General features: G+C 36.9%; 1 protein-coding gene across 1 annotated transcript in view; it reads left to right on the forward strand.

Annotated features, from left to right (window-relative positions):
* The first annotated feature begins 305 nt into the window (after positions 1–305).
* CCDC73 (coiled-coil domain containing 73) overlaps positions 306–25,154 on the forward strand; it is a 122,564-nt gene continuing 97,715 nt past the window's right edge. The window contains 1 exon segment of the mRNA XM_047776052.1: positions 306–443. Coding sequence (XP_047632008.1) covers positions 306–443 — 138 coding nt within the window.

Below are 25,154 nucleotides of genomic sequence, written 5' to 3' on the forward strand. Positions count from 1 at the left end.
AGAGCCACAGCAACACCGGATCCGAGCCGAGTCTGCAGCCTACACCACAGCTCACAGCAACACCAGATCCGAGCCGAGTCTGCAACCTACACCACAGCTCACAGCAACACCGGATCATTAACCCACTGAGCAAGGGCAGGGACCGAACCCGCAACCTCATGGTTTCTAGTCAAATTCGTTAACCACTGCGCCATGACGGGAACTCCAGGTTGTTCAATTTTTATGGTAACTGCACTTTTACTTGAAAAACCTAAATAAAATTTTTTCAGTTAAAATATTTTATATTATAGGAAATGAATTTCAATATGAAGAATGATTTTGAGACCGAGTCAGCATCATCTAATTTTGCTCTTCAAAGTTCTTCGGAGACATTGTTTTCTATTCAGCTGTTAGATTTCAAAACAAGTTTACTGGAAGCATTAGAAGAATTACGTATGAGGAGGGTAAGTTCCTTTTTAAAATGCTTTTTTCAATCAGAGAACTTGATTTTGTCCAGTTTTTTTTTTTTTTTTTGTCTTGGGGGTGGGGATGGGGGGAACAGGCCCTGAAATAAAGAGAAAAGGTTAGATTTAGTCAATATTGGGTTGGAATAGAAGAGGAATTTATAAACCAAAGTAAAAATAAAACAGATCAGATTTTTAAATACTTGGTAAGTCTGCTAGTATTTACTGCATGCCTTTGAGTGCATAGATAGTATTATAGCTAGACACTAAGGCTGATGAAAAAGAATTGCTCTTTAGGAGGTTACAGTTTTGGTATGGCTAGAAGATAGGTGCCATGAAATGATTAAATGATGAGACAAGTAACATGATTAAGTGACAAAATAAATGTACGTAGTAGGTATTCTCAGTTCAAATAATAAAATATCCTTATTTTTAAAGTGGTAACCTTGAGATTTTTAGAAAGGAGATATCTAGTGCAAAATTGAAAAGGATGTTTGGTTTCAGCAGGAGATCTATATTGTACAAAAACCCTTAAAAGAATTTCAGTTCAGAGATCCTGTGGGTCTAAATTTGTAGAACAAGTTGTCAGCTCTCCATTAGATAGATTGGTGAGATTCTGAAAAGAAGAAAATAAACTATAAAACATTGTAAGAATGATCTAGGGATGAGGTCACCAGGACTTACATGTAACCAAAGATAGAACAGAAGGGACAGTAGAATTTGGTGACTTCCTGAAAAAAGGTGTAAGTGAGAGAAAAGGAGATCTGAAAAAACATTTTTATTACATGAAGCCTGTTCTAGAATTTAAAAATATTGAAATTTGTTGTCATAATAAGGAAATTTAATTACCATAATGTTCATCCTATATAAAGCTGCTTGTAGTTGATATAGCAAAAGTCTATTTAACAAAGAAGAAATCTTTCTTTAAAAAAGGATATCTTTGGAGTTCGTGTCGTGGCTCAGCAGATAGCGAACCCGACTAGCATCCCTGAGGACATGGGTTTGATCCCTGGCCTCACTCAGTGGGTTAAGGATCTGGTGTTGCCCTGAGCTGTTCCTGCATTGCTGTGGCTCTGGCATAGGCCGGTGGCTACAGCTCTGATTGGACCCCTAGCCTGGAAACCTCCAGATGCCACAGGTGCGGCCCTAAAAAGACAAAAAGACAAAAGAAAAAAAAAGGGGGTATCTTGGATAAGCATTGAAAATAACTATTTTTTATAAAATTAGCTTAAATGGCATCTTTTCTAAGTAAAGCAGCCTTAGGTAACTATTTAAAACTTTATATTCTATTTTGTCATGTTTCAAACATTATATTTTGGTCCATTTGTGTTTCTGACTTGAAAAAATAAGCTTCCTTTAAAAATGGTTTGAAAAATTTCAGGGTTGGAATAGAAGTAGTGTTTTTTAATAACCAAAGACAGGAATGTACCCTACTTTTAATAACAATCCTCATTGGAAGGGGAACTTTATTCTTAAAAAGAAGAAAATTCCTTATTTTATTGGAAAATGACAGTTATGCTTTTCACAGTTACCATAATGACAACACTTTGTCCATATTGCTGGATTTTAATTTTCCCCCATATTTTAATAAGAACATTTCAAAAATACATAATAGTTGAAGGTATTTAGCAGCCAACACCCATATACCCACTATGGAAGGCAGAGTAATGGCCACCACCAAGATATCTATATTCTAACCCTCAAAACCTGTAAATATATTACCTTACATAGCAAAAAGGACTTTGCAGATGTGATAAAGTTATACATTTTGAGATATAGGGATTATGCTGAAGTATTCAGCTGGGTCTGATATGTTCACAAAGGTTCTAATAAGAAGGAAGCAAGATAGTCAGAATCAGAGAAGAAGATGTGATGACAGAAGTAGGGGGTGTGGTCAAAGAGAGATTTGAAGATGTTATGCTGCTGGCTTTGAAGATGGAGGGTGGAAGCTATGAGTCAAGGAATGCGGGTAGAACTGGAAGAGGCGAGGAGTTTCCCATAGAGACTTCTCAAGGTATGTAGCCAGCCAACACCTTGATTTTAGCTCAGTAAGAACTTTTCAGATTTCTGACCTCCAGAACTGTAATAGAAAAAGTTTTGAATTATTTTAAGTTGGTACATTTGTTGTAATTTGTTGCAGCCACAGTGGGAACCTAATATACTTACCACCCGGATTCTATGCTTGATCTCATATATATCTCTCTATCATTGGTCTTATTTTTAAAGGGATTTCCATGTAAGTTTGAAATTGGTATACTTCAGTATGCATTATTAGAGTTCAATATTTAGTTATGTATTTTTCTTTTAATATAAAATTTATATACAGTGAAATGTATAGTTCTTAAGTACATCATTTCATGAGTTTTAACAAACCCTTGGGTGTAACCCAAACCCTTGTTAGAATGTTGAACATTACTATCTACCCTAGAAAGTTCCTTCATGCCCCTTCTCAATTATTCCTCATCCCTATCCATCTAGAGGCAACCGTTGTTCTAATTTTTTTCACCATGGATTAGTTTATTTTTATTCTAGAAATTCATATAATGGAATCATATAGTCTTTTGTGTAAGTTTTCGTACTATAATATTTAATTTTCATTCATGTTGTACTATCAGTAACTTGTTCCTTTTAATCATCGAGTAGTAAGCTCTTGTAAAAATGTGATAGATGGACTTCCCGTGTGGCTCACAACATAACTACTCGGCGTTGCTTCTACAGTGGCTGTGGCTCGACCCCTAGCCTGGGAACCTCCATATGCTGCAGGTGCGGCCACTTGTTTAAAAAAAAAAAAATGTGATAGAGTTTGTTCTTTTCTTAACCTATTGATGGACAGTTGGGTGGTTTCCAGTTGTTGGCTATTATGAATAAAGCTACTATGAACATTTTTGTTCAAAATGTTATGCAAGCATGTATGATACAGCTGAGCAAGAATAGACTTTATTCAGGATCTGTTAATAAGATACTATGTCATATGCCCTCTCTGACCTGAATCTTTACTATAAAATTTTAATATTTCCCTTTAGTAGTTTCTGAAGAGACATTTTCATTTAGCATTTAAAAAGAAGAGCAGGGAGTTCCTGTTGTGGCACAGTGAAACGAATCTGACTAGTATCCATGAGGATGTGAGTTTGATCCCTGGCCTTGCTCAGTGGGTTGGGGATCTGGCATTGCCATGAACTGTGGTGTAGGTCACAGATGCAGCTCAGATTCTGTGTTGCTGTGGCTGTGGTATAGGCCTGCAGCTGTAGCTTTGATTCAGCCTCTAGCCTGGGAACTTCCATATGCCAGGGTGAGGCCCTAAAAAAGCAAATAAAATGAAATGAAGTAAGAAAAGCAGGAGTTCTTTTGTGGCATGGTGAGTTAAGGATCTGGTTTGTCACTGTAGCAGCCCAGGTTGTTGCTGTGGCATGGGTTTGATCCCTGGCCTGGGAACTTCTGAATGTTGTGGGTGTGGCCAAAAGAAAAAAAAAAGAGAGAGAAAAGAAAAGAAAGAAAAAGATTAAAACCTAATCACAGCCAATAATAATTATATTTAATTTGCAAAGTTTAAAGAGGTAAAACTAAAATACTGAGCCATAATTATTGATAAGCCTAGATGGGATTGAGTTGTAGGTTCTGAAGGGAGGTAAAGATATTGGCCAACTGTATACTTTGTTTAGATATGTGGGCATATTAAAATTTCCATGGTAACCAATAAATGAATAGAAATAGAGTTTGTATCTTCCTAAACAGTAGAGAGAAAATATGCCAGTGTAGTAAATCATCTTGGATTTGATGTTACAATAAGTCTTTTTTTTTTTTTTTGTCTTTTTAGGGCTGCACCTGCAGTATATGGAGGTTCCCAGGCTAGGGGTCCACTTGGAGCTGTAGCCGCCAGCCTATGCCATAGCCACAGCTATGCAGGATCCAAGCCATGTCTGTGACCTACACCACAGCTCATGGCAACGCTGGAACCTTAACCCACTGAGTGAGGCCGGGATTGAACCCGTGTCCTCCTGGATTGAACCCGTGTCCTCCTGGATGCTAGTCGGGTTCATTAACTGCTGAGCCACGATGGGAACTCCTACAATAAGTCTTAAAAAAGGGTAATAGCTGTCTAGTAAGCTTTATCCTGGTTAAAAAAAATGTTGAATCTGTTTTCTGTATATTCTGGAAATTGGCCCATCTAGTCTACATTACTTTTTAAAAGATTTTAATTTTTCTATTATAGTTGATTTACAATGTTCTGTCAATTTCTGCTGCACAGCAAAGTGACCCATTTATACATGCATACATACATATGTATGTATCGAATATACATATATATATATATTTGAGAATATATATATCTTCTTTTTCTTAAATTTTCTCCATCATGTTCCATCACAAGTAGCTACACAGCAGGATCTCATTGCTTCTTTACTCCAAATCCAGTAGTTTGCATCTACTAATCCCAGACTCCTAGTCCATCCCATTCCCTCCCCTTCCCCTTTGGTAACCACAAGTCTGTTCTCCAAGTCCGTGAGTTTCTTTTCTGTAGATAGGCTCATTTATGCCATATATTAGGTTCCAGATATGTGATATCATATGGTATTTGTCTTTCTCTTTCTTACTTCACTTAGTATGAGAGTCTCTAGTTCTATCCCTGTTCCTGCAAATGGCATTATTTTGTTCTTTTTTATGGCTGAGTAGTATTCCATTGTATATATATACCACTTCTTCCTAATCCATTCATCTGTCAGTGGACATTTAAGTTGTTTCCATGTCTTGGCTATTGTGAATAGTTCTGCAGTGAACATAATGGTGCCTGTATCTTTTTCAGTGAAAGTTTTGTCTGGGCATATGCCCAGGAATAGGATTGCTGGATCATATGGTGGTTCTATATTTAGTTTTCTGAGGTATCTCCATACTGTTTTCCATAGTGGTTGTACCAATTTACATTCTCACCAACAGTGAAGGAGGGTGCCCTTTTCTCCACACCCTCTCCAGCATTTGTTATTTATTGACTTGTTAATGATGACCATTCTGACTAGTGTGATGTGGTACCTCATTGTATTTTTGATTTGCATTTCTCTAATAATTAGTGATGTTGAACATTTTTTCGTGTGCTTGTTGGCTCTCTGTGTATCTTCTTTGGAGAAATGTCTATTTAGGTCTTCTGCCCATTTTTCAATTGGGTTGTTGCTTTGGTTTTTTTTTTTTTTGCTGTTGAGTTGTACAAGCTGCTTGTGTATTTTAGAGAGTAAGCCCTTGTCAGTTACATTGTTTGAAATTATTTTCTCCCGTTGTACAGGTTTTTTTTGTTTTTGTTTTTGTTTTTATGGTTTCTTTTGTTGTGCAAAAGCTTGTAAGTTTGATTAGGTCCCACTGATTTATTTTAGTTTTTATTTCTGCTGCCTTGGAAGACTGACCTAAGAAAACATTTGTATGGTTGATGTCAGAGAATATTTTGCTTATGTTCTCTTCTAGGATAGTCTGCATTTCTTAGTTTTGATTTTGAAACGTCTGTTAATGGTAAACTCAAGGCTGCCTTTCTCTGTCTCTCTCTCGCGCCAGAAAATGTCTTTATTTTGCCATGGAGTTGTAGATTGATATTTATATTTTTTCAGTGTTTTAAAGAGATTTTATTGAACTCTTGTTGCTATTGAGAAATTTGTTAATTTAATTGTTCCTCTGTGGGTAATCTGTCGTTTTTTTTCTGTTTGTTATTTTAATTTCTAGAGGTTCTTTCAAAGCATCTGTTATGGTCTGGATGTTAGTGTCCCCTCCAAATTGATATGTTGAAATATAATATCCAACTCATCAGACCAAACCCCCATGAATGGGATTAATACCCTTATCAAAGAGGCCCAACACAGCTTCGTGGCCATTTCACCTAGTGAGGTTATGAACTGGGAAGCAGTTCTCTCCAAACACAGAACCTGAGCATGTTAGGTACCCTGATCTCAGACTTCTAGTCTCCAGAAGGGTGAGAAATACATTTCTGATATTTATAAACTATCCAGCCTGTGGTATTTTTTTAAAGTAGCTGGAGTGGACTAAGATAGGTTCCAAAATTTAATGCAATGCCCATTGAAACCCAATGGGGTATTTTTTTAGAATATGGCAGGATGATTCTAAAGTTATACCTTTAAGAAAAATGTATGACTAGGAGTTCCCGTTGTGGCTCGGCAGTTAACAAACCCAACTAGGATTCATGAGGATGCGGGTTTAATCCCTGGCCTTGCTCAGGGGTCAAGGATCTGGCATTGCCATAAGCTGTGGTGTAGGTAGCAGACGCTGCTTGGATCTGGCTTTGCTGTAGCTGTGGGATAGGCCTGCAGTTGTAGCTCTGATTCAGCCCCTAGCATGGGAACCTCCATATGCCACAGGTGGGGCCCTGAAAAAAAAAAAAAAGTATGACTATACATATATATCAAATCATTATGTTGTACATTTTAAACTGATACAATACTATATATGTCAGTTATATCTCCATAAAACTAGAAAAAGAAAAATGTATGAGTAATAGACAAGAAAAATTTGTAGATAAGAATTGTGCTAATTGCCATATCAAGTTTTAAAACATGCTGTTTTAAATTTTAATAGTTAAAAATGCCACACCTTTGGAGTAATAAATAGATTGGTAAAATGGTAAATCAATACAGTAGAAGAGAGGAAGGACGGATAATAAATAGCATTTGGACAGTTTATACATATTTTATACATGAAAATCAGATTTAGTAAAAAACATAATGCATAGAAAAAAGTATGCAAATATTAGAAAATATTAGAAATAATTTTTGTAGTCTTGAGAATAGAGATTATCCTTCCTGAAGGGAAAGATGAGTAGATATGATGATATATAACTATTAGCATTGATGTGGTAAAACTGTCATAAACCAAGTTAAAAAACAAGTGACTGATTGAAAATACTTGTAATATGCAAAATGGAAAAAAGGGTCAATATCTCTTTATAAAACATTTCATTATATCAAAAGGTAACCCAACAGAAAAATGAAAATAAAGAATATAAATTATCATAACATATATAAAAATATTCTTAAATTTACTACTAATAAAATACATGAAAATTATTAGAAAAATATTAAAAGGATGAATAACTCCTAGTGTTGGCAAGATTTTTCAGGAGTCGGTACTATTACATCCTTTATTTATTGATAGTAGTTGGTACATATAATAGAAATTGAGTTTTATCTATCTAAATTAAAAATGCAGAATTTCCTGGTCATTGAATATGAACAGTTTACATTTTTATCTAGGATAATTTTTTGTGTGTGGACTTAATTGGGCAGGTTTTTTTTACTATGATATTTATTATATTGTTATAATGGAAAAAATTAACAATCTAAATGTCTATTAACAGGTAGTGAATAAGTGATACTGTGACATCAGTAACTTCCAGTAATTCACACTTCTTGGTATTCATGCCCTTGAGTATGTAACTCCCATGTTAACTTAGCCCCGATTATGTGACTTGCTTTGGCCAGCAGGACATTAACAAGCCTGATACTAGGAGAGGCTTGATAAGTACTTCCCCATTAGGACTTGTTCTCCTTGACAGTCAACCTCTTGGAAGCCAATTGCCATGCCATAAAGCTCAGAATAGATTATTTAATGGTGAGAAGCTACATGGGCAGAGACCTGAAGTGAGAGAATATCATGGTTATACTAGCACAGCCAAACTACCAAATGAATGCATTTGTATGAATAACCTGATCTATAGCTTGTGAAGCAGAAGAATTGCCCAGTCAATGTATAGAATCATAAGACCTAATAAATTATTTTAAATCACCACGTTTTGGGAATGATTTGATAAATAGAACTAGGTGACTGATTCAAATATGTGGAACACTATGTAGCCCTTTAAAAATAAGGGAGGTACATATGTACTAACACGGGAGATGTGCATGGTATGTGGTACCATGGGACCATAGAAATGACCTTGTGGAGTTCCCGTCGTGGCGCAGTGGTTAACGAAATCCAACTAGGAACCATGAGGTTGCGGGTTCGGTCCCTGCCCTTGCTCAGTGGGTTAATGATCCGGCGTTGCCGTGAGCTGTGGTGTAGGTTGCAGACGCGGCTCGGATCCCGAGTTGCTGTGGCTCTGGCGTAGGCCGGTGGCTACAGCTCCAATTCAACCCCTAGCCTGGGAACCTCCATATGCCGCCGGAGCGGCCCAAGAAATAGCAACAACAACAACAACAACAATAATAACAACAACAACAAAAGACAAAAGACAAAAAAAAAAAGAAAAAGAAATGACCTTGCATGTTGAAAAAATGCAAAATGATCTTCATCAATATTAAAAATTGTGACTGTTCTGTGACTTAAAAATATTTGTGAAAATATTATATACTTTTTATGTCATACATGTAAAGGAAAGTGAAAAATAATATTTAATACAGCTTAATTTAAAACATTAGATGCATTAAAAATCAAAGTGTTTTATTTGTAAAATAACTTAATCAGGTCAATTTAACAGTACTTGCTTTATTCTTGTTATGTAACTTACAATATGGAGAGAGCATCATTTCTCTGCCTTTGCAAATTACAATACTCCTGTTCAAGTCTGGATCAGCTTCTCACATTTTATCTGTTGTGTTTTTGATGTTGTCAAATACTTTTGAGAGCTCTCCTTTAATAAGTGATATTTTTTTCTGGCATCATGTGCTCTGGGACACCTTCATCTTTTTCATCCCAATCACTTTCCTCATTTATGTTGATATGTTTAGCTTGTCTGTGTTCCCTTACCTACATTTCTAGGATCTCAAATGGTGGTAGTACATGCCTATGGTCAGCTATTTCTTCTTCTTCCTCTTATTCTCTCTCTCTCTCTCTCTTTTTTTTTTTTTTTTGTTTGTTTTTGCTTTTTAGGGCTGCACATGTGGCACATAGAAGCTCCCAGGCTAGGGGTCAAATCAGAGCTACAGCTGCTGGCCTATACCACAGCCACAGCAATGCCAGATCTGAGCCACATCTGCAACCTATACCACAGCTCACAGCAATGCCAGATCCTTAACCCACCGAGTGAGGCCAGGGATTGAGCCCACATCCTCATGGGCTTTATCACTGGGAGACTAAAAAGGAACATATCTTAATGCTTTTACTGCCTTTGTGTAGATTGAATAACAGATACACAGTGGCTAGTCATTGACTGTGAAAGAAATGACATAATTGATCACTGATCATGTTGCACCTGTGTTATTTATGTAGTGATTTATGGACTGAAGAGTTAGCAGTGAAGTTTCTGCAGTTACAGTAATTAACCATGATAACTGAAATTTCGACCATGTTGTTGGGTAGCTGGTGGTATTCAACCAAACCAAAGTAACTGAAATTTGTGTGTATGAGAACTGCGTAATGTGGGGACTGTGTTGTTAAATGAAAGTGGAAATTGTTAAAAAAAAGTTAAAAATGTTTATATAGCTACCGAAAACAGTTTTGGAAAGATATATTTTAAACAGTTATCCACGGCTACTTCAGAAGTGTAAAGTTCTTTGTAACATTTTCGCACCTTTTCTGTTAATTTGAGCTTTTTTTTACTATAAAAAATTTAAAATAATTAAGTATTAGATATGCCAAGAAATACTGTATGACCAATACCAATGTAAAAGGCAGACAAGAAAAATAAAATTATGGGGAGTTCCCGTAGTGGCGCAGTGGTTAACAAATCTGACTAGGAACCATGAGGTTGCGGGTTCTATCCCTGGCCTCGCTCAGTTGGTTAAGGATCTGGCATTGCCATGAGCTGTGGCGTAGGTTGCAGACGCGGCTTGGATCCCGTGTAGGCCAGCGGCTACAGCTCCAATTCGACCCCTAGCCTGGGAATCTCCATATGCTGTGGGAAGCAGCCCTAGAAAAGACAAAAAAATAAAAAAATAAAAATAATAAAATAAAATAAAATAAAGTTATATGTGATTTGGTTCTTGGAGTTTAAACAGAAAAGGACATTTATTTATTTATTTTTATTTTTATTTTTAATTTTTTTGTAGAACTGTATTATTTAATTGTACAGTTGCATTACTTAATTATAATTATCATAAATTCTTTGATGGAGAGGAAATCAGAATCAGATCTAAGAAGACTTCAGCATTCCAAGAATGATGTCAAATGATCCCCTTCATGGTTGATTATGTACTTATTTACTATGAGATATATTTCTTCTCCAGAGATTCCTTATTTGTGTTATCAATTGTAGATTTTTTGTTTGCAGTTATTCTGAAGTTTTGATATGAGTCTATATGTATATTAGATTGTTTTAAGTTGTTGTTCTCTTAATTGCAAGTTCATCTCCAGTGTCCTGTATTTGTACCCACCTCTTCTCATGATTTCTGGTTTGGGTGGTATAATTGTGCATGGATGATTTCATATCTTTACTGTATATATACCTTTACTGGTGAGCCTTGTCATTTGTGGAATTTTTGTTTCCTCTTGCTCTCTTTTCTTTTCTGCCTAGAGAAGTTCCTTTAGTATTTGCTGTAAGGCTGGTTTAGTGTTGCTGAATTCTCTCAACTTTTGCTTATCTGTGAAGGTTTTTATTTCTCCTTCAAATCTGAATGAGAGTCTTGCTGGGTAGAGTCATCTTGGTTGGAGGTTTTTTGCTTTCATCACATTAGGTATATCATGCCACTCCCTTCTGGCCTGCAGAGTTTCTGCTGAAAAATCTGCCGATAACCTTAGTGGGGTTCCCTTGTATGTTATTTGTTTCTTTTCCCTAGCTGCTTTCAAGATTTTCTCTTTGTCTTTAATTTTGGTTAGTTTGATTAATATGAGTCTCGGTGTATTCCTCCTTGGGTTTATTTTATATGGTACTCGTTGTGCTTCCTGGATTTGAGTGAGTGGTTCCTTTCTGATATTAGGGAAGTTTTCGGCTATTATCTCTTGGAATATTTTTTCTGTCCCCTTCTCTCTCTCTTCTCCTTCTAGCACCCCATAATACTGATGTTGGTGCATTTAGCATTGTCCCAGAGTTCTCTGAGACTCTCTTCATTTGTTTTCAACTTTTTTTTTTGTCTTTTTGCTATTTCTTTGGGCCGCTCCCCCGGCATATGGAGGTTCCCAGGCTAGGGGTCGAATTGGAACTGTAGCCCCCAGCCTACACCAGAGCCACAGCAACGTGGGATCCGAGCCACGTCTGCAACCCACACCGCTGCTCATGGCAACGCCGGATTGTTAACTCGCTGAGCAAGGGCAGGGACCGAACCCCCAACCTCATGGTTCCTAGTCGGATTTATTAACCACTGTGCCATGACGGGAACTCCAACTTTTTTTCTCTTTTCTGTTCCGCATCAATAATTTCCACTAATCTGTCCTTCACCTTACTTATTTGTTCTTCTGCCTCATGTATTCTGCTGTTAGCTGCTTCTAGTGAATTTTTTATTTCAGTGATTGTATTTTGCGTCTTTTCTTGTTTAACTTTGATATCTTGTATCTCTTTGCTCAGTATTTTCTGTAAGTTATCTTTGCCTCCAGTTTATTTCCAATGTCTTGCATCATCTTCAGCATCAACAATCCAAAGTCTTTTTCCTAGAGGCTGAGAATCTCCTCATCGCTTTGCTGATTTTCTGGGGTTTTTCCTTTCTCCTTCATCTGAGTTATAGTTCTCTGTCTTTTCATTTTTATAGGTTTTTGCTGTGATGACCTTTTTACAGATACTAGAGTTGTAGCCTCTCTTGCTTCTGGTTCCTCCCCCCTTCTGGCTGAAGTCGGTATAGGGGTTTGCTGTAGGTTTCCTGATGGGAGGGGCTGATGCCTGCCCACTGGTAGGTGGGGCTAATTCTAATCGCTCTTGTGGGTGGGCTTAGTCTCTGGATGGGATTACAGGCAGCTGTGTGCCTGAGGGGTCTTTAGGTAGCCTGTTTACTGATGGGTGGGGCTGGTGATCCAACCTGGGTTGTTGTTTGCCCTGGGGCTTCTCAGTGCTGATGGATGGGTGGGGCCAGATTTTCCCAAAATGGCCACCTCCAGAGAAAGGCATGCTGCTGAATATTCCCAAGAGCTTTGCTTCCAATGTCCTTCCCTCACAAGCCACATTCACCCCTGTTTTCTCAGGAGATCCTCCAAGCACTGCAGTCAGGTTTGACCCAGATACCTATGGAGACCTCATTCTGCCCTGGGACCCAGTGCATGTGAAAGTCTGTGTGCGCCTTTTAAGAATGGGGTCTCCAGGAGTTCCCGTTGTGGCGCAGTGGTTAATAAATCCGACTAGGAACCATGAGGTTGCGGGTTCGGTCCCTGCCCTTGCTCAGTGGGTTTACGATCCAGCGTTTCCGTGAGCTGTGGTGTAGGTTGCAGACGCGGCTCGGATCCTGCGTTTCTGTGGCTCTGGCATAGGCTGGGGGCTACAGCTCCGATTCGACCCCTAGCCTGGGAACCTCCATATGCCATGGAAGCGGCCCAAAGAAATAGCAAAAAGACAAAAAAAAAAAAAAAAGAATGGGGTCTCCGTTTCCCCCAGTCCTGTGGGGCTCCTGCACACAAGCCCCACTTGCCTTCAATGCCAGATGCTCCAGGGGCTCTTTCTCCCAGTGCCAGATCCCCGCACGTGAGGGTTTGATGTGTGGCTCAGAACTCTCACTCCTGTAGGTGAACCAGTTAGTTTACAGTCTGTGGAGCTTCCCACCCAGGAGGTATGAGGTTGTTTATATCACGAAATTGCCCCTCCTACCTCTTGATGTGGCCTCCTCTTTGGCCTCTGGAATAGGGTATCTTTTTTAAGGTTTCCAGTCCATTTGGGTGGAGATTTCTCAGCTTTTATTTGTGAATTTTGTGGTTTTTTTATTTTTTTAAACTTTTATTTAACAAATATTTATTGAGATACTTTTTGCCATACACATTGTATAAAAATGATGGCATAGATATCTTTAAGGATCATTATTGAAAATCAAATTAAAATGTAGAAGTGGGGATTTTTGAGACTACACATCACCAGGTACTAAATTGAGTATAAAGTAACATATATTGATTTTTTTCTACCTTACAATAGCTAGAATATATGTTGAAATAAATTCTCAAAGCCAGCCTGGTGTGTTTGAACCATTGTTCATTCCTTATCTTCTTTTTTTGTTATTAGAGTATAGTTGATTTACAGTGTTGAATCAATTTTTGCTGTACAGCATAGTGACCCAGTCATGCTTTTATGTACATTTTCTCATAGTGTCTTCCGTCATGTTCTACCCCAAGAGATTGGACATAGTTCCCTCTAGGACCCCATTGTTGATCCATAAATGTAATACTTTGCATATACCAACCCCAAACTCCCCATTCACCCCACTTCCTTTCTCTTCTCATTGAATCTATAGATTGCCCTTGGTAGTAGTGTCGTTTTGCCAATATTAATTCTTCCAATCCAAGAACACAGTATATCTTTCCATCTGTTTGTGTCACCTTCAGTTACTTTCATCAGGGTCTTATAGACTTCTGAGAACAGATTTTTTATCTCCTTAGGTAGGTTTATTCCTAGTGGGTTTTTTTTTTATTGAAATGATGGTGAAAGGGATTATTTCCTTAATTTCTCTTTCTATCTTTCATTGTTAGTGTATAGAAATGCAGTGGATTTCTGTTTATTAATTTTGTATCCTGCAACTTTCCAAAATTCACTGATGAGCTCTAATAGTTTTCCAGTAGCATCTTTTTATATATAGTATGTCATCTGCAAACAGTGACATTTTTACTTGTTCTTTTCCAATTTGGATTCCTATTTCTTTTTCTTCTCTGATTGCTGTCACTAGGACTTCCAAAACTGCATTGAATAGAAGTGGCAAGAGTGGTCATCCTTGCCTTGTTCCTGACATTAGAGGAAATACTTTCAGCTTTTCACCACTGTGTATGATGTAGCTGTGGGTTTGTCATATATGACCTTTATTATGTTGAAGTAAATTCCCTCTATGCCCACTTTCTGGAGAGTTTTTATCATAAATGGATGTTGAATTTTATCAAAAAGCTTTTTCTATATCTATTGAGATGATCATATGATTTTTATTCTTCAGTTTGTTAATGTGGTGTTTCACACTGAGTGATTTGTGCTTATTGAAAAATCCTTGAATCCCTGGGATAAACCCCATTTGATGTATAGTCTTATTAAAGTTTTGTTGGATTCAGTTTGCTAGTATTTTGTTCAGGATTTTTGCGTCTATGTTAATCAGTGATATTGCCCTATAATTTTCTCTCTTTTTTTGGTGGTAGCTTGGTCTGGTGTAGGTATTAGAGTGATGGTGGCCTCACATCTGGCCTCAGTTTGGAAGTGTTCCTTCCTTTGTAATTTTTTGGAATAGTTTGAGAAGGATAGATGTTAACTCTTCTCTAAGTGAGTGATAGAATTTGCCTGTGAATCCATCTGATCCTAGACTTTGGTTTGTTGGGAGTTTTTTAATCACAAATTGAATTTCAGTACTTGTAATTGGTTTGTTCTTATTTTCTTTTCTTTTCTTTTTTTTTTTTTTGTCTTTTTGGCATTTCTTGGGCTGCTCCTGCGGCATATGGAGGTTTCCGGGTAGGGGTCTAATTGGAGCTGTAGCCACCATCCTATGCCAGAGCCACAGCAACGCAGGATCCGAGCCGCGTCTGCAACCTACATCACAGCTCATGGCAATGCTGGATCCTTAACCCACTGAGCAAGGCCAGGGATTGAACCTGCAACCTCATGGTTCCTAGTCAGATTCATTAACCACTGCACCACGACAGGAACTCCTGTTCTTATTTTCTGTTTCTTCCTGGTTCAGTCTTGGGAGATCGTACCTTTCTAAGAATTTGTCCATTTTTTTCTAAGTTGTCCATTTTTTATTATCATAGAGTTGCTCTTGGTAGTCTCTCTGGTCCTTTGTATTTCAGTGGTGTTGGTTGTAACTTATTTTTCATTTCTAATGTTATTGATTTGGGCCCTCTCTTTTTTCTCGATGAGTCTGGCTAAAAGTTTATTAATTCTGTTTATCTTTTCAAAGAACCAGCTTTTAGTTCTGCTGATCCTTTCTACATTGTTTTAGATTGTTGTGTCTTTGTTGTCATTTGTCTCTCAGTATTTTTTGATTTCCTCAATTTCTTCAGTGCTTGTGTTTGTGAGTTCTGCTTTGTTTTTTTTGTTTGTTTGTTTGTTTTTGTTTTGTTTTACAGTTTTTTTCTTTGTAATTGATTTCTAGTCTCATGGTGTTGTGGCAAGAAAAGATGCCTGGTATGATTTCAGTTTTCTTAAACTACTGAGGCTTGATTTGTGGTCCAAGATGTGATCTATCCTGAAGAATGTTTCATGTGCACTTGAAAAGAATGTGTATTCTGCTGATTTCAGATGGAATGTTCTATAAAATATATATATATATATATATAAATTAGGTCCACTTGATCTACTTTTTCACTTAAGGGTTGTGTTTCCTTATTGATTTTCTGGATGATCTGTCCATTTATGAAAGTGGGATGTTAAACTTCCTACTATTATTTTGTTACTGCCAAGTTCTCCTTTTATGGCTGTTAACATTTGCCTTATATATTGGGGTGCTCCTATATTGGGTGCATATATATTTACAATTGTTTTTTGTGTGTTTCATTTTTGTTTATGTTTTTGTCTTTTTAGAGCTGCACCTGTGGCATATGGAGGTTCCCAGGCTAGGGGTTTAATCAGAGCTGTAGCCACTGGCCTACGCCAGAGCCACAGCAATGCCAGATCCGAGCCACATCTGCCATTCTACACCACAGCTCATGGCAACACTGGATCCTTAACCCACTGAGTGAGGCCAGGGATTGAAACTGCAACCTTGTGGTTCCTAGTTGGATTCATTTCCACTGCGCCATGACGGGAACTCTTACAATTGTTGTATCTTTGTCTTGGATCAATCCTTTGATCATTTTGTAGTGTCCTTCTTTGTCTCTTATAACTTTATTTTAAAGTCCATTTTGTCTGAGTACTTCTACTCCAGCTTTCTTTCTTTTGATTTCCATTTGCATGGAGTATCTTTTCCCATACTCTCATTTTCGGTTTGTATGTGTCCTTAGATCTGAAGTGGATCTCTTGTAGACAGGATATACATGGGGCTTTTTTTTTTTTTTAATGGGCTATACCTGTGGCATATGGAAATTCCCAGACTAAGGGGTCAAGTCAGAACTGCAGCTGAAGCCTATGCCACAGACATAGACATGCCAGATCTGGGCTGCATCAGTGACTATGCTGCAGCTTGTGGCCATGCCAGATCCTTAACCCACCAGCAAGGCTAGGGATTGAACCCATATCCTCATGGACACTATGTTGTGTTCTTAACCCACTGAGCCATACTGGGAACTCACAGGCTGTTTTTGTATCCATTCAGCCAGTCTGTGTCTCATTTGGAGCAGTTATTCCATTTACATTTAAGGTAATCATCAATATGTATGTTCTTACTGCCATTTAGTTAATCATTTTGGATATATTTTTGTAGGTCTTTTTTCTTCCTTTCCTCTTTTGTTTTCTTCTCTTGTGATTTAATGACTGTCTTTAGTGTTGTGTTTGGATTGCTCTTTCTTGTGTGTGTGTGTGTGTGTGTGTGTGTGTATCAAATACAGATTTTTGGTTTGCAGTTACCACAAAGTTTTTATACAGAAGCCTATATATAGATATATATATATATATATATACACACAGGATTATTTTAAGTCACTGGTTTCCTAATTTCAAATGCATTTCAAATATACTGCATTTATACTCTCCTCCTCTATGATACTTTCTTTTTCTTTTTTTTTTTTTGACCTCACCCATGGCATGTGGAAGTCTTGGGCTAGGGATCAAATCCGTACTACAGCAGTAACCAGAGGCACAGCAGTGACAACACTGGATCCTTAACCTACTGAGCCACCAGGGAACTTCACATGATACTGGTTTTGATATCATATTTCACATCTCATTGTTTTGTGTATCCTTGAATTGCCTATTGTGGATGCATATACTTTTATTACTTTTGTCTTTTAACTTCCCTGATAGCTTTGTGTGTGGATGATTTCCTGCCTTTATTGTATGTTTACCTTTCCTGGTGAGCTTTTTCATTTTGTAATTTTCTTTTTCTTCTTCCTTTTTTTTTTTTTTGTCTTTTTAGGGCTGCACCCATGGTATATGGAGATTCCCAGTCTAGGAGTCGAATCAGAGCTGTGGCTACTGGCCACAGCCATGTCAGATCTGAGCCACATCTGCAACCTACACCACAACTCATGGCAATGCTGGATCCTTAACCCACTGAGTGAGGCCAGGGATCGAACTCATGTCCTCACGGATACTAGTCAGGTTTGTTAACTGCTGAGCCATGACGGAAACTCCACTTGTAATTTTCTAGTTTCTAGTTGTGGCCTTTTCTATTTTTGCCTAGATAATTTATTTTAACATTTGCTGTAAAGGAGAAGATATTTGCAAATATGTTATGACTGATAAAGGGTTACTATCCAAAATATATATAAAAAGCTCATGTAGCTCAACATTGATAAAACAACCCAATTAAAAAAATTGACAGGAGGAGTTCCTGTCATGATGCAGTGGAAATGAATCCAACTAGGAACCGTGAGGTTGCAGGTTCGATCCCTGGCCTCACTCAGTGGCTTAAGGATCTGGCATTGCTGTGAGCTGTGGTGTAGGTCACAGACATGGCTTGGATCTGACCTTGCTGTGGCTCTGGTGTAGGCCGGCAGCTGTAGCTCCGATTAGACCCCTACCCTTGGAACCTTCCTATGCTGTAGGTGTGGCCCTAAAAAGACAAAATACAAAAATAAATAAAAAATAAAATGAAAAATTGACAGGAGACCTGAATAGATATTTTTCCAAAGAGGATATGCAGATGACCAGTAGCACATGAAAAGATGTTTAACATCACTAAAAAGTTGTTTAACATCACTAATCATCAGGGAAATTCAAATCAACACTTCAGTGAGATATTTCACACCGTTGGAATGACTATCATTAAACAGAGCACAAATCACAAATGTTGGCAAGGATGTGGGAAGAAGGGAACCATCATATACTGTTGGTGGGAATGTATATTGGTGCTGACACTGTGGAAAACAGTATGGAGGTTTTGCAAAAAAATAAAAATAGAACTGCCATATGACCCAGAAATTCCACTGTATGCCACATTCAGCCAGATTATGGGGAGAATTCCAGGATGGAATGCAGACTGAAAACATATGTAATCCTTTCACCAATGTGACTTGGTGACAATTGACTTGATACTATAAAGCTAAAGATAAAAATTTTGAAACTTTACATGAAGCGCTATCTCTAGTTGGTAAATTTTTTTCTCATGGGAGTAATATTGAAACTACTTTGCAGATGTACTAGGGTTGAACAAATAAGCAAATTGTAGATTATGAGAGCATTTACTTTTTAGGTGTGTTGAATGGGCCTAGAAGTAGCAACACCCCAATAGCAGCAACCATTTATAGTGCCAGATCTTGGTTCTAAATATCATCATCTAATAAAAGGAACCAGGACTCCTTAGAGAAATGGTTTATTCTAGGGTTGTATATCTTGTAGTGTTGGAAGATAAGGAGGCACTTAAAAGAGCAGGTCAAAAGGATACAGAAACCAACCTGGGAGAGCTCCTATGAACAAAGTTGGAAGAATTTGAGCAATAAAATAAATAACGATATTATTGGATTATAACCCAAAGGATAAAATAAATATCCATTATACCCTCTAGCATAAATAAATGGTTAAATAAATAAAAGTGGGAGATTGGACAGATCTTTAATTTGAATGAGTAAATGTAGGAGGAAGACAAAAATAGAAAACCACCCTTAGAATATCACAGTAGTAATTGCTGCAGGCAGGATCCACTGATGAATGCTAAAATTAATGGATGAAACTTGAGGGAGAAAGAGTAGTTACATAGTCACACAGTGTCTTCATCAAATTATTTAGTAACTTACTATGGTGGTTTTATACATGTTTGTAAATTGTTTGATGCTCTTTCCTTCTAGGAAGTGAAGCTTAATTTCCTTTCCATTGATTGGGGATTAAGTTCTAGAGGATGATTGAAAGGAAAAATAGTTAGGTATACTGTGGAGAAAACTGGCAAATAGTACCATAACTGAGTGATTAAGATTCCTAGAAAGAATTCATGTGGTTCAATAATTCATGTGAATATCAAACACTCATGATACGATGTGATGAAGAGGGAACTTTACCTCTACATTATTCTCCCCCCAAACCTAGCCTAATCATGAAAAAAACTGCAGACAAACCCCATATGTGGGATATTCTGCAAGTTATCTCATCAATGCTTGTCAAAAAGTGTCAAGGTCATGAAAAGTAAGGAGACTGAGAAACTATCTCAGATTGGAGGAGTCTAAGGAAACATGACTAAAGCTAACATGATATCCTGTATTATATTCTGGGGCAGATACTATTGGAAAAAATAGTGAAATCTGAATAAACTGTAGTCTCATCAATAATATTGTAACAGTTATTTTCTTAACTTTGATAAATGTACCCTAGTTATGTAAGTTTTTTGTTTGTTTGCTTTTTAGGGCTTCACTTACGGCATGTGGAAGTGACTGAGCTAGGGGTCCAGTTGGAGCTGCAGCTGCTGGCTTGTGCCACAACCACAGCAATGCTGGATCCGAGCCACATCTGTGACTTACACCACAGCTCACGGCAACACTATGGGGAAATTCCCGTAGTTATGTAAGATTTTAACTTTAGGAAAGCTGGGTAAAAAGGAGACATGAACTCTACCATCTTTGCAAGTCTTAGGTAAATCTAAAATTATTTTAAAATAAAAAATTTGTAGGAGTTCCCATTGTGGTACAGCAGAAATGAATCCGACTAGGAACCATGAGGTTTCGGGTTCGATCCCTGGCCTTGCTCAGTGGATTAAGGATCTGGCATTGCCTTGAGCTCTGGTGTAGGTTGCAGACACTGCTTGGATTCCATGTTGTTGTGGCTGTGGTATAGGCTGGCATCTGTAGCTCTGATTTGACCCCTATCCTGGGAACCTCTATATGCCATGGGTGTGGCCCTAAAAACCAAAAAAAAAAAAAAAAAGTAAAATTAAAAATTTGTAAAAAGAGGTTAGGCTTTGAAAAAGTAAAAACTCAGTAGATACTATAGTACAAATTAATGTGATTATTTTTAAGAGATATTAAGCAAGAAAAACTATATTTGGCCATTCATTTAATGTTTCTTGAACACTTAATTGTGCCAGGTTTTAGAGATTATAATACTATGTAATAGCTAAGGAGTGTACAATATAATATGAGTGTGTGGACAAGGAACCACTCCTACCACTCCTGCGTATACATCCGAAAAGACCCAAAACACTAATTCAAACAGATGCATGCATCCCACTTTCATAGCAGCACTATTTACAGTTGCCAGGATAAGGAAGCAGAGACTTTAAGAGACTGGTACCCTGATCTCTACTCCTTGTCTAGTGCTCTTCCATTAATATATGTAATAAATTAACCAGAATGCATAATACAGTCAACATAAAATTGGACCATATGGTAAAGGATTAGATAGTAAAGTTTCTTTAAAGAAGCAAAACACTGTTTCCAATAAAGTTTAAAAAAAAAAAGAGAGAGGCTTTCTTGGAGTTCCCATTGTGGCTCAGCAGAAATGAATCTGACTAGCATCTATGAGGATGCAGGTTCAATCCCTGGTCTCGCTAAGTGGGTTAAGGATCCAGTGTTTCTGTGAGCTGTGGTGTGGGTCATAGACGTGGCTTGGATCCCGAGTTGCTGTGGCTTTGGCATAGGCCAGCAGCTACAGCTCTGATTGGACCCCTAGCCTGGGAATCTTGATATGCTGTGGGCATGGCCCTAAAAAGACCAAAAAAAAAAAAAAAAAGCTTTCTTAATCTACTAAACTATATGTCAGTACTTAACTATGCTATAGTTAACGTAATTACCCATTTTTTTCTTATGGATCTAAATTGGTAATGATAATATTTGAAAAAAACAGAATTTTAAAAATTAATAAAGATATCTACAAATAAACAATGCAAATCAACAAAATGTGTGCTTTTTAGAATTTAGACACCATTTTTGGTTAATTCTGTTATCAGATAAATCTGTAGAATAACTGATGAATAGGGACGAACATAGCAGAGGGGTCGCAAGTTCAGCTTTCTCCAGGATTCAGGTAGTTGGCATATGATATGAATGATATGAATAGGGTAGGAATTCATATTGAATGGAGAGCCTATATCTTCAGTTTAACCTGTGTTTGTCATTCGGTTCCAAAAAATTGTTGCCATATAGAAAAAGGGACCCTGTACTATTAGCTTTTCTAATTATTGAAGAGAAACTAGAAATTCAGACTTAAATATATTAGATTATAAAAATTGGAAGAGGGTTGAAAGTTTTTAAACAAAGTATATCTATAAGCCAAATTAGTTATACAATGGGGATAAAAGACCTCTATCACAGAACTTTCAAACTTTTGAAGTAAGCATTCATTTGATAACTTTTGAGAAACAACTACTCAGTCTTGCCCCAAGAGAATTTAAAACTTAATAGTCACAACATAACTTGAAAATTAATTACTGCATACTCTCGCATTGTATATATTATGCATCATAATAGAATTGTGAAGTATTATGGGAGTTCAGAGAAAGTCACATTACATTTATTAAATATCTAAGCAGAAGTAAATCCTGGAATTTTAAATTAGCGATAAATAAAAGCCAATGGAAATTTGAGTTTTCTAAAGTAATAATGATTTGCTAAAGAAATTATAAAGGAAACTGAGTAATGGTATAATATGTGGTAAAAAATTTTATAAGCAGCACTTCAGTGCCTTATAAAATTAGTTATGCTACAAGTGCAATCATGCCCCTTTGTGATTATAATGATTTCAGAATATGTATCTTTTTACAATGTGGAAAGCTGATAAAATGAGTGTTTTCCATATTGCTGAAAGGTAACATTATAATATGCTTCTACTATATTAGGATTTGATTTAATTTAGTGCTTTTTAATCACAATTATTATTTAGCTTTTTATTTGGAATTTTCATTTTTATTTATTCTTCAAACAGCTTTTAAGAGTTATTAATAAAAATTCTTATTACATTGTCAATGAGAAAAAGTATATGAAATTTGGTGAGAAAATCTCATGTGTAACTTCAATAAAGTATCCAAGAATATAGAGCCTTAAAAGTGTTTATTTTTTATTAGCTGCCTTAGGACTACAAGGATTTAAGTGTCTTTACAAAAACAATAAAAGAGGAGTAATTTGATGGTTTATTTATTCTTTATAACCTTTAGAAAGTGTCATGCTTGTTTTTAAAGTGCTTGCTTCAGGCTGTAGTTTTACAAGATGGGCTATGTATTGTTTAGGCCTCTTCAATTCTTGACCCTGAACAGATTTAGGGACATAGTATATACAGCAAGCACTTGTCCAAGCAGCCAAAACTGTGTGAGAGTACTTTTATTCTTCTTTTCAAACTCATAATCCAACTCCTACAAAATTGCCCAATTCTGTTTCTCATGTTGTCTAATACAATACTAACTACTCTTTCAGAAAGTTCTAGTTTGATTAGCTATAAAGTATCCAAGATAAATATCTCCGATATGCTTGGGGTAGCCTAAAAGTTTGTGTTAAAAAAAAAATCTCTTTCCTAATTAGTATTTAAATTACTCTTTTCATATTAGTCAACATAATGTACTACAAAGATTTCTGAAATAGAAAAATAATAATATTTGAATATTCATAGCAGTTTTAAAAATCTTTCGTTTTTCTCATCAGCAGATATTTCTAGTTCTTATTTTGAAATGTTCTACTAAGTAATCAGAATGTACTTATATATTTAAAATAGGTAGTATGATTTTGAATGGTTTTCTGACTTTTGTGGAATATGAAGATTAAATTCTGAAGGTTTTGAAGGAAAGGCGTATGTCATAGCATTCCATGCTGTTGTACCCACAATTTCTTAAAGGTAGTGTAATGGCCCTGGAGACAGATCATCTAACTTCAAATATTGGTCTGCTCTTTGCCTGCTTTGTGACTAGGCAAGTTATTTATCCTCTTGCTAATAACCTGGTTTCCTTATCTATAAAATAACAGTTATTAGAGTACCTACCCATAAAATTATACCTCAGCTTAAATTAATCAATACATAAAAAGTGCTTAGAACAATATCTAAATCATGGTAAGATCTTAGAACCCACTGTAGCCACTAAAGGAGAAGTGTATAACCAGGCCCACATGAAGAAAGCAGTATCTTGCAGATTTTCAATCCAGCTGCTTTAGAAAGATTCATGTGATATGTACTACACACTTCCCCAACAAATGCCTATGCCTTTATTTGCTTTTTGACTACATACGTATCTATGTTTTGTCTGTAAATACATATTACTATAAGAGCTACTACAATACTACTTCTATTCTTTCTTCACTTTATTTATCATATAGCATGCCCTGTTCACATAAATTCTGTCTTTTAGTCCATGCTGGGAGAAGCTTGACTGTATCTTAGGATCCACCTCTCGCTAATGTGAGTTAGGTAAATGCTGACTGTCTTAGCTGCTCATGAAGACCCAGTGCATTTTGCCATCCAGTGACTGGTTTAGGAGAGGGCATATGACTTAGTTATGGCCAATGAAATATTAGAAGATGTGTATTCAGAAGCTTCTGGGAAGTTTTGTTATCCTTTTAATAAGAGATTATACTTTTTCTACTGCAGAGTAATGTCCTTTCTGTCCTTAATGCATACAATTACAGTAGCCAAGGGATGAAAAGCCTAAGGAAAATCACTTGAATAATGGCAAAATGGAAGGAAAGAGAGGCAGAATCATAGTCCTTGGTGATATTATTGGGCCTCTGAAAATGAATCCTAGAAGCACTCTGCCTTCAGACTTGTCTTGGGAGACCATAAGTCCCATAAGCCTTTGCGAGTTGGGGTTTGTTGTTGTTGCTACTTGCTGCTGAAACTATTTTAAATGAGACAGCTTTAATGAAAGCCTCTTTGAATACCGTGTTTGTGTGTGTGTGTGTAATAAAACAAAGAACGTGTAAGAGAGTCATAAGAAAATATTTCATAGCAAAACATTTTTTCTCTTAACATCCGCTCTTCGATTTTTCCCAACTGTTTTCTTATGAAAATTGTCAAACATGACAGCAAAACTGACAGAATTTGACAGCTATCACTCATACATCATTAATGTTTTACTGTTCTTGTTTTATCACGTATTGGCCCATCTACTTATCCTTCCTTCCTTCAACTTTATTTTTGATGATTTCAAAGTAAACTGCTGGCATAAGTGCACTTTTTCCTAAATACTTCAGAATGCATATCATTGAGCAGAGTACAATATTTGTTTACAGCTTTTTTCTTTACAGTAAAATTTACATACAGTTAAAGACACAAGTCTTTACAGTGTATTTTATGAGTTTTAGCAGATGCATACACTTGAATATTGCAAACTGTTACCCAGATATAAAATGTTTACATCTACTCAGAAAATTTCTTTATGTTCTTTCCCAGGCAAATTCTTTCTCCTACACACTCCCCAAAAGGCAGCCATTCTTTTGATTTTTTTTTCCACTCCTGATTAGTTTTGTTTTTTTTTCTGACATTTCGTGTAAATGGAATCCTACAGTATGTATTCTTTTTTTTTCTTTTTTTTTTTGTCTTTTTGCCATTTCTCGGGCCGCTCTCGCGGCATATGGAGGTTCCCAGGCTAGGGGTCAAATCGGAGCTGTAGCCACCAGCCTATGCCAGAGCCACAGCAACGTGGGATCCGAGCCACGTCTGCAACCTACACCACAGCTCACGGCAACGCC

The sequence above is a fragment of the Phacochoerus africanus genome, chromosome 4 (genome assembly GCF_016906955.1).
Source record: "Phacochoerus africanus isolate WHEZ1 chromosome 4, ROS_Pafr_v1, whole genome shotgun sequence".
Lineage (NCBI taxonomy): Eukaryota > Metazoa > Chordata > Mammalia > Artiodactyla > Suidae > Phacochoerus > Phacochoerus africanus.